The 10,871-nt window shown below is 40.1% G+C and overlaps 1 protein-coding gene across 1 annotated transcript; it reads right to left on the minus strand.

Annotated features, from left to right (window-relative positions):
• Positions 1-8,611, minus strand: dazap2 (DAZ associated protein 2). Its single transcript, XM_064299052.1, has 4 exons — positions 8,407-8,611; positions 5,138-5,256; positions 4,571-4,813; positions 1-3,638 (listed from the first exon to the last, which is right to left on the minus strand). The coding sequence occupies exons 1-4, from the start codon at positions 8,417-8,419 to the stop codon at positions 3,507-3,509; spliced, it is 507 nt and encodes a 168-aa protein (XP_064155122.1). The 5' UTR covers positions 8,420-8,611; the 3' UTR covers positions 1-3,506.
• Positions 8,612-10,871: the final 2,260 nt, after the last annotated feature.

The following is a 10,871-nucleotide window of genomic DNA, read 5'->3' on the forward strand; positions in this document are numbered from 1 at the left end:
TTCAATTTCCAAAATAGTCTTTATTCTAAATTTTAATTATAGCAATTAAAGTTTAGTATAAAAAAGTTAAGTGCACCACAGTTCCATTACAAACTGATAAGGACCGCTCTTTAATGGTCTCTTAATACGCAGTAAACAAGACAGGGACACCTGGCTCCTTCTTAATCTTAAAAGATAAAATATATTCAGTAGAATCCATCAAATCTTTTAACTGTATGCCTTTTATAAAAAAATCGGAGAGAATCCCTGAACTATTGATGTCCATGAACCCAAATGGATTTATTTTGCCTGACACAACTGATGGTTGGAGTGGCGTCCACTAAATGAGTTGACCAGCACTGGAATCAAACCATCACGGTGCTGCTTCCAGAATAATCTATCAAGTGGGGGTTGAGAAGTCATTCAGTATTTCCTTTTAGGTTTAGGTCTTAGGTCTGTTTCTGCTTCTGAAATTATTCCGATAAAAAAGATAGAAATTAAGCTACACCGTGACTATCATTTAAATCCCAGGGTTGGTTTTGGAAAGCTGTGTCCCCTTTTGTTTTTATACAGTACACACAGCAGTTAATTTTAACAACATTTCAAGCACACTTAAGTCAACGTCAGACTGGGACGAAACGAATTTAAAGCAATGTGACACACTGACTGGCTTAGTAAAAAATAATAATCCTTTAAGCTGAGGAGACAATGTAACAATCAGTCGGAATGCTCTTCTAAACGAAACAACGTGTGTACAGTGTACAATGTACCAGCCAAGACAGTGCAAGTAGTGTCTTGCATACAAGCCTCGGGGTTGGAAATAACTTCACAATCAAACAAAACTCCCACAAATTAACAATGTCTACTTTCACATGCAGGTTAAACGAAAAAATGCAGGAAACTGAATGCAGTGGGTGGACAGCAACTGAGCTGGCATTTGAACAACATTTTATTAAGGAATGATGGCATTACAGTGGGGAGTTAACCCCTCTCCTGTCGGATACCCAGCCTTAAGACTGTCCGGATTCAGCTTGGCGCACTTCGCTGCTAACCTCAAAAATGAAAATGCTTAAACATAACATATTTAACACATTCTGTGGAATTTAAGATGTTTATATTAGGTAATCAGAAGCGTCTTACTCTGCCTATTACAAGACTGGACTCCATTCCCATCTTTCTGGAAACTTCAAATAAGTGGCACGAAGACTGTATTAAGCAGATTTGAAAAAAACACTCTGCGCCTTAATGCATTCACAAATACCACTTAACATTGAAGAAATCTGAAAAAGAAAGCTTACAACTGACAATGTGAACACCACTTGATATCATCTGGCATTAAAATAAGTCCAGACATCACCGATCCCCACATAAAAGAAAAGGTTGTTGTTCTACGAGATTATGAATTTGTGCTTCTGCTCCACACAGCAGGGAATTCACATTTTTTTCAGTTCAAGGTTTTAGAAAAACATCCAGCTGTTGGGAGCATATTGACCCATGAAAAGGCTAATGGAGTAAGCTGCAAAAAAATCATCCAATATATTCATAAGAAAATGAAAATCCAAACCAATGTGAATGTGGCAGAAGTCTGCATTCCTCTTAAAGATGCCTCTGTATGACCTCACTGTGAACCTGTAGCAGACCTACCTCGACTCATTACTTATTCATGAATGTAGCACTTCAGGGAACATCCTTCAAAGAATGTACAGAATAATGTATGCAATATTCCCCGTCCCGAAGATATGAAAATCTAAAAATTAAGATGCCGAGTTTCTGAGAACATTTTAAAGAGCAGAATTGTTTTAGTTAATTGTATGTATCCTTCCATCGACAAACTTGCTGGTGAGAATGCACAGGATTATTGAAAACCTTTAAAGGTTTTTTTTTTTTTTTAAAAGCTGTGTACAAGAGGGAGATATTTTGACCCATCCTCTGAAATATGCCCACCTGCATGCTCCTTCATAGACCCACTTAATATATTTTAATCGTCTCCCATCCATCAAAATGTTATTGCTAATAGTGTACAATTTTTAAAGGTAGCCGACCAAGCTATATTTCAGAGCTGGTCAACAGCACACACAAATTAATATGCAAGAGGACCTGAATTCACAATGATATTCCTTAGATTTAAGTTATGTTTTTAGTTAAAACTACTGAAAAAAACGTGCAAAATTAAATGCACTACATACCTACTTTCATTTCCTACAAAATGTGCAATGCCTGCTACCTCGGTTTTCTCAGTACCATCTGTCTGATTATAAAAGAGGTTACTTTATTGTCCACTGCTGCATTTCGGTGCATTACACACCAGATCTTTGGTTACAGGGCAGAATTCAGTGGGAAATGAGGAGCGTACTTCACTTGCCACCCAAAGTGCAGTGTTTTGAGAAAAAAGAAAACCCAAGTTGCTGATAAACACCAAACAGCTATAGCTACTGGACGCTATCTTTTTTTAAAAATTTAAGAATCATTTATTTCCGTTGTTTAGAAATATCAGAAACTTAAGAGACATGCGTCTTTGTCTCGGCAGTAAACCGCAAAGTTTCACGGCTACAAAACAAACCAACGCTAGTTTGAACAGTCTGGGTATCCGACAGACAAAAGACAATGCGGGACACGCGCGCACCCAAACTTAGTGGTGCCACCCAACCAACCCTTCCAAACACAACTGGACCTCCAACCATATCAGTTCCCTCCATATTTGTAAGTTCATTTGTTTTTATTTGAAATAATGGTGCATTTAAAACTTTGGCACCTGATAAAATTAATCGCCAGAAGCCCCGCCCCTCGTCTGATCATTTCAAGATGGTTTAAAACATTTAGATTATCAAGCCTGGTGCCTTTTAATGGCAGGAATACTGCCTTTTAAAGATTAAATGTGTCAAACCACTCCCTTTCAATTTGGCACAAATTAAACTAAACCCCATCCTTTCTTTCACAATAACCTGTTTGTGAGATTATAATGGACACCTAAATCATCAGAATGATCTAGAAAATCACTGTCTAATTTCCATTTGTATGGAAAAAAAGGGGAAGCACTTTTACCCTGGAGACCCTACGGCATCAACTGTCCTGAAACGAAGGTGTCGAAGCTTTGCCTTTTCTGACTGCTATCTGCCTGAGGAATTGTGGGTTTTTTGGGTCAATTTCCTCAGAAATTGGAAAGGCGGGGGAGAAAAAAAAGACGAAAACCTGAAAGTCAGCTGGATTCTCTCAGACGCAAGTACAGTAAAGCAAGATGCTTCTGTTTATTTTTTGCTAATTTAAAAGTACTTCCTTAAAATTCTGCAGCACTATTCTTGTGCAAATAAGCAATAAGAGAGGGCCAGTCTCCAAATCAAAGTCTGGCAGTGGGAGGGTACACAGCAGGGCTATAGAGACACCAGTGAGAGGGGGGGTGTTCTACCCAGGGCACTAGCATAATACATTCCGTTAGGTGATGTCAGTATTGTGGCGTGGCCCGCGGGCAGCCTCAGGGGGGGAGGTTTGGGATGGGGAGGGAGGGGGCGAGGCTCATCTAGCGGTCACCGTTACCAGATGGTGTAGCCGCCGCCGCCGGACCCCCCTATGAAGTAGCCGCCTTTGCGTTGCGCCATCATCACGTTGGCGCCCTGCATGGCTGCCAGCTGGGCCGCGCTGGGGAGCTGCCCGGGGGGCGGAGCCTGCGGAGGCGAAACGGCACATTAGCGTGCGCCCCAAACAGACACCCCAAAAAACACCGTACCTGAAACTCCTTAAGACTCCTGCGCAAGAGACATCACTATGACCCAGTTACCGATTGTCTCAAACAGTGGCATTTACTCATGCCCTTGGAGAGCTACAGGGTGGCTGCTTTTTGTTTTCGCATTAAAATATTGGACCAGTACTGAGTTAACTGTAGGATCAACTGCTTTACTTGGTCAGATAAGCAACAGTAACAGTGGAAAAACTGCAGACCCAGCGGGTCTCCAAGGGTAGGAATTAAGGCTCATGTACACCGCACATGAAGCTATACTGTCAGTGAAGCGTACCCTAAGTAATGGCAGTGGTCCAGGTTCATCAGAATCCACTGTGGTGTGCACCCTATGCAGACCTGATACGGCACAGCTTTGCAGTCCGTGTCTGTTCTATATTTTGGGCTTGGTGCGAGGCAGAGAGGTGTTTATAAATGTGAGGTAAAATGGAGAGGAGGCAGAGATGCAAGGAACTGGAACGCCCACAAAACTTTCATAGGGACATTTTATACTGGCGGTCTTGCACCCTGTAAATACTTCTGCGATAAAATATAAATATTACGAGCAATATCAATGAAATCGGTACTTCAGACCTTATGAGCACAAATGGTGTCCTACTCATGACTAAAACAAAATTCAGCTGTATATAAAATGTAGCCTATTGGAAAACCCACAGGAGAAAAGAGCAAGAGACGCAAAGCATAAGGAACCGGTGTAGACATGCAGCCACGTGCTGTGCTGCTTCTGCGCAGTGGCCACTGCGCGTGTGGTGTAGCTGAGCCTGCAGAATACCACTGGCCTGTAAGACAAAGCCTATACGACGAAGCCTGTAGGACGCGTTATGACATAAAGACACAAAGGCAAATACGCTCACTACTCACAGGGATGGTGCTGCCGCTGCCTGCTCCAAAACGAGCTGCGGAATCATACCCTCCGTCCACCAGTATCGTGGAGCCCGGTGGGTACAGCCCCCCCATGGGGTAGTACGCCATGGGGATGCCGTGGCCCATGGGCCCCATCGCTATGGACTGCTGCAGGGGCAGGTACATCTGAGGGTACGCAGAGGACATCTGGTGCAGCTGGCCCTGGGCAGCCTGTGGATGGATGAACCTGGGCTGGTATATCTGGAGAGGAACGGAGGATATGACCGAAGACTGAATGAATGAGCCGTACATCATCTGCACACCTGTAGTTTACCTGGCAAAATGGCCGCTGCCTATTGATGAGCAAGGTGTGCAGATGTAAAGTGAGGTACTGCTGCCCGCAGTTGGGCCTTGTGCCTAATCTGCCCTTTCAATCACCCCCCCAAACCACATGTGAGCGTTCAAAGGGGGTGCTGTGAATTTATGGTAGCTGAAGTCTGCCACAGTCATCCTCAGTTAATACATTTATTACAGTTATTATTAAAAGAGTTATTTTTCAGTGTTAAGTGGTGTATTGGTTCTTACCTCAGAATAGGAAGGAGGGGAATCTGTGTAAGGTGGGGCCTGGGGAGATGCCTGCATCCCCGGGGGATACAGAGCTGCATTGGTCTGCTGGGGGTACACAGCTTGTGCAGGATAAGAAGCTGAAACCACAGAAATGCACAATGACCAAAACATAGCTGTCAACAGATAACACACTTCATTCAGTTACTACACTAAAGCCAACTTGGGGTATCACCAAGTTAATGGGAAAACATGTTATTTGACTTGGTTTATATATATATATATATATATATATATATATATATATATAATATATGTATTCAGGACCACCCTTTCTTTTATTTACTTTCCAGTGACAACAGCCATTAAGTTCTTTATTTCTGCGTGTCAGAAAATAATGCAGCAAACATATTTAACCCAAAATGACACAGAAACCTGCACAAATATATAATATCAAATCTGTCCACTCTGTCCAGCCTTTATTACAGCTTCCATTATTTTCAGGAGATGTGCTTTGAGTTTTTCAAAGAAATCTGCAGGGATATTTTTCCATGCTTCTTGGAAACACCTCCAAAATTCAGCCTTAAAAGTTGGTTGCATTTTCTGCCTCTCTCTACCCAAGTAACTCCTCATTCAATGATGGTGAGGTCTGGACTCTGGGGTGGCCAGTCCATTGTTCTGAGAACACCAGCAGCTTGATCTTCTGCAGTGTGCTTGGGTTCATTTATCTTGCTCTTTATCAGAATTCATGATGTCTTCAATAAAACCCAAATCATCAACTGCAGATGTTATACAACCCAAAATGTGCACTGACCCTCCACCATGCTTCATTGATGGTTGTAGACATGGTTCTGAGAGTCTTTTATTGCTTTGGCATTGTACATACTGCCTTATCTTACTTCTGAAAATCTCTAAACCTTACTCCACATCTCAGGTGTCAAGTTTTGGTGTAGTTGTGCAATTTTTCTTCTCTTTTGTTTATTTCCTTTTCTCAATAGCGGCTTATTGACAGTTACACATCCTTCTAGACCTATAGCATTGAGTTGTCTTCTCACAGTGGAAGGATTAACAGAAACACCTGTGCATTCCTTCAGATCTGAAGCAAGAGTGGAGCTTGATTTTTTTCCTGTCTCTCAAAGATAAAATCTTTAGGTACTGTCTTTGTGATGGTGACAGTTTCAGTGGTCTACAAGTTCTCACATGGTTGGTAAGAGTCTTATTTTCTCTGTATCTTGCAATAATCTTTTAAACTCAAGTTTCAGAAGCTTTTTCACTTAATAGCTCCTTATGCACATGACAAATAAATCTGCGAGGCAGCTACGATGTGTTTGGGTAGCTGTTTGCTTGAATGTTGGAGTCACTTCTGAAGGCAAAGCGTTCTAACAACATTTGTTTGGAGAGAACAGCGGTAACTTGTTTGTTGATTAGAAGGATGGAAGACTTAAAGTACTAATAGGGTGCACAAAAGAAAGAGTGGACAAATACTGATAGATTTGATTTTCCTGCATTATTGTCACTGAAAGAAAAATTGCACTGAATGGCAATTTGACTGGAAATTGAATAAACAAAAAATTGAATAGTACTGCTACTGTATATACAATGAGCTCCATAATGTTTGTGACAAAGACTTTTCTCCTTGATTCGGCTCTATACTCCACAATGTCAGCCCCAACCACCATGTTTCAGATGAGGGGGTGCTTTGGATCATGGGCAGTTCATTTTGCCTCCTCACTTTGCTATGGCCATCACTCTGAGACAAGTGAATTGGTCTCTTCTTTCCAGAAGACCATTTCCAGAACGCTCATTTAGGTACTTCTTGCCTGTAACTTCTTGAAAAAGGTATTGTAATTTATACATGGTGAAACCAAAATGCATAAAAATACCCTTTAATAAAAGCTAGGAATCTGCACTTTAACCACGTGTGAATTGTTTGATTGTAAATATAAAAGCGTGGGGTACAGAGCCAAATCATGACATGGTGCACACACAGACAGTGGGGTCAACTATTAATAAAACCATTTTATAGCTGTTACTTGCACATACATTGTAGCTGCTTAGTATTAGTATGCACTAATTATTCTCTGCATTTCAGCTGTTTTTCTGCCACATTGTGCCAGGGTAATTCCTCTTAAATCTACAATGTAATATACGTAACATATATTACCTGTAGGCCTAAATAAAACACCAAAAACTTTAAACAATTTATTTCCTGTTTTTATCGTCCCATTTCCGACTCATAACCCCGCCCACTTCGCCTCCAAAATAATTATATAACACTAACCGATACAGACAATGTATTAACTAGTGCTACATTTTCAATTACCAAAAGAATTAGCAGAAGCAAGCAATAGTTTGGCATGAGAAGTCAAACACTAGCTATATTGTGTTAAAGCAGACCGGGTGTATGTACAATGACAAAGCAGGTAGCATTGTATTAACGCATTTTTTATGCGCTTCCATTGTCGGTTGTTAAACGACTTTGGTCACACTGTTATGCTCACACTGGCTATATTTGCAGCTGGTCATTTCAGCACTGCAGTTTCAAGCCGATTGTTATGGTATACTACTTTACTATTAAATAAATACATTTTTTAAAAAGACAAGAAAATCGTATTGGTTTCATAAAACGTAAGGATACTGGTTTTGCGTGAAGTTGGACCTTCGTCAAAAAATAATCCATGATGACAATAACATCGGAATTTTGTACTCGATGTAGTAACGTTACATCCAGCTGACTATAATTAACGTTACTCTTGTATAGATAACTAACTAATTGACATTAGGTAGCTTCTAAATTATCAGAAGACGATATAAAATATGTATTGCTAAATTACTGATTCACATAGCTCATTGCAACACGCTATTTCTGCTCCATCATCGCTGCCTTCAATGTTAATGCGTAGGCTACTGTAGAGGGAGCGCACTTCGTAGGCAATAGCATCCCTTTGTTAGATAGATAACTTTGCTAATGACCTAGAACGGCTTAAATAATAAAGGAAATACAGACAAGTTCCCAATTCTTTGTAGTTACAGCAATACTCAGCAAGTTACCTATCAAGCTACCCTTTCGAGTGTGTATGATGTCAATGTATGTTGCTAGCTAACGGTAGCTATTCATGCTAACATCAATGACGTAGTATGGCTACAGCTTGCTGCCTAGCTAAACAGTTAATTCATCGACTGCTGTTTTGCTAATAATCGTAGATAACGTTAACTAACGTCATTTAATTTTTCTGTGAAACTGTTTGCTAAAACATCGTCGTTTGATGTGGTATTCTCCGTAACATTACCTTTATTATTCATTGTTCCAAATTTTCCCGTAGAAATCAGAAACGTATGACGCTGAGGATGAGTCTTGGCCTCAGCAATAACAAATCCGTAGTGATGCCAAGGCTTCAACGACTTCACTTCCTCGTTTCCGCTGCTCACGCCGTGTTGTTTTGCCTGTGTTGTTGCGATCTGTGATGTTAGCTAGCTATCCGGCTAGCCTACGTCATCCAGTCACTGCTACTCTCGGACATACCTCCTCCTTTTCTTGGTAAAAATTAAATGCATAATGTGAATGATGTATAATAATGGGATTTCTATCACAACACCAACACTTGTACGACTACTTCTAGGCTGCTTCTTCAATAATAATAATAATAATAATAATAATAATAATAATAATAATAATAATAATCCTCATTATACTTTAATTTAGTGCTTCGGTGTTTTTCAACCATTGGTCTGAGTAAATCCTATAAGGGTTACTGAATGAAAGGAATTCTTGAAATTGTCATTATAAAAAGAAATGCAGCATCCAGATTATCAATTATTACTATTGCAACATGTTGAAAAACTCAAATAAATGAAGGTCAATTCACTTAAAATACAGAAAATTCAGGAAATTAATTAATATTTAATGAAGTGGAAAGTTCTTCTAGAACATTATTGGCATTTTTTCATCAATTGAATTGAATTTCAAACCATTTCCGGAATTGACTGAATTTAAATGGAACTGACCAAACGCTATAATTGTCCACTCTCAAGCCTATACAGAGGTACACTCTGGCCCCATTTTCTTTGCCAGGAGGGGTTTCTGCTGGCAGCCAGTCCAGGACTGTGGATTATTGGCAGGTCGGAAAATTCCTGCATGCAATGTCTAATGAAACAGGTTTAAGATATCATTCACATTGGCTGAGTTAAAAACAAAAATGACCAAAACTTGCCATATTGTTAATCTCTATAATAGCATGTGAATCTACACATGGCAATTTTCTCATTTGTGAAATATTCCCACCCAACACATTTTTTGCCCCTGCTGCCATCTATTGGAAACATCAGAAAATGTTCAGGTTCATGGCTGATTCTCCTGCCTGGTGCCAGCGTATCTCTCATCACTCGTTTTCTGTGCCAAAGACTGCACTTCAGATGTTCCCAGTGAAGTCCCACAAGAGTGCACTGAACTAGATTTCTCTGAATGTGAGGAGCACAATTAATGGCAAGGGAACGTGGAGATTCTCGACCACAACATGCTGGGAAATGAATGTGGTAGATGTACACTTTCTTTGCATTAGGGATCAATGAATGTATTATCTCGATTTTTGGGTTAAGGGGTTGTGTTTAGGGAGAGGTATAAAGACCAAGGATGGGCACAGGGGGTAGTCTTTTGTCTTTTGCTGAAGCTACGAAAGATATCTTAATGAAACAGGCCAGGCTGTAGACTTTGAGCAGAGATTGGCACCGGATGTGTAGCTAATTAAAGATTCAGCTGTATTCTCGAATCCCGGCTCTCCCTTTGAGCTCCATGGCAATAGGCTGCTTATGCATGCAAATACAATTTGCCAACTGACTGGGAAGCTATTTAAAGAACCCAAAAAGGGGAAAAATATATTTCAAAATGTTCCTTTTCACTGAGAATATAAGTGTTTTAATAAAAAGGGAGAATTATTGTTCAAACAGGTGACTGTGTGTTTGCAGAATATATTTTCATTGTTTCACTTTGTAACCACTGGCCAATCACAATGTAGGTTGGCAGAGAGACATCCCCTTGTGCATCGACCTCTTCAATTCAAACGGATGCATTTTGCATAAGGGAAAACATGCACCATCCAATAGTACCTAGTCAAACACTTGTCTTAGAATACATTTTCAAAAATGCATAAGAGGGTAAAATAACAGAAAATTTACAGTCAAACAAATTTCATCGCGTACAAACGTGAAATGCTAGGCATTAAGTGTTGATATTCAGAACATGTATTTCATGAAAATGGCATATATTTATTTAAATTTTACTAAGTTGTAATCGCAAATCGGCACACCTGCAGTTTTGGCCTGTGACGTAAAACTAAAAATATTTTCCAGGAACTGGAAAACTGCATCAAAAAAATCCAGATTTTTGAGGATGCGTGGAAACCTTCGGGGGTTTAACTGAGCGTCGAAAGGAAAAAGGTGTGGAGAACCAAAAGTTCCCTTATGCAAAAACAGTTAAATCTGACTACAATGGTTTTGTCCTTGACTTGGAGTAATGCCAAAATTGTTCAATTAGCCTATAGGCTATGCTCAAAGTTTGTGAAATTTCATCCATAGCCATTGAAAGTTTCACATTTCAATCAGTGACTTTTCTAATAAATATTAATATTTGCCAGAGGCAGGAAATTTATATTCGTACGTAACACACACACACGCACATCTATCGTTTGGCACGCCTATCTGGGCCTAACACACTCTTCTTCTCAGACTTCATAATGTGTGTCATAAATGCACGTGGAAG

Source organism: Anguilla rostrata, chromosome 11, assembly GCF_018555375.3.
Source record: "Anguilla rostrata isolate EN2019 chromosome 11, ASM1855537v3, whole genome shotgun sequence".
Lineage (NCBI taxonomy): Eukaryota > Metazoa > Chordata > Actinopteri > Anguilliformes > Anguillidae > Anguilla > Anguilla rostrata.

Bases quoted from the DNA above. Each gene is read 5' to 3' on its own strand.
- dazap2 (XM_064299052.1), bottom strand. The intron at 4,814-5,137 runs GTAAGAACCAAT...GTTCCTCTCCAG, and splicing joins CCCCTCCTTCCTATTCTGAG to ATATACCAGCCCAGGTTCAT. The intron at 3,639-4,570 runs GTGAGTAGTGAG...TCGCCTCCGCAG, and splicing joins GCAGCGGCAGCACCATCCCT to GCTCCGCCCCCCGGGCAGCT.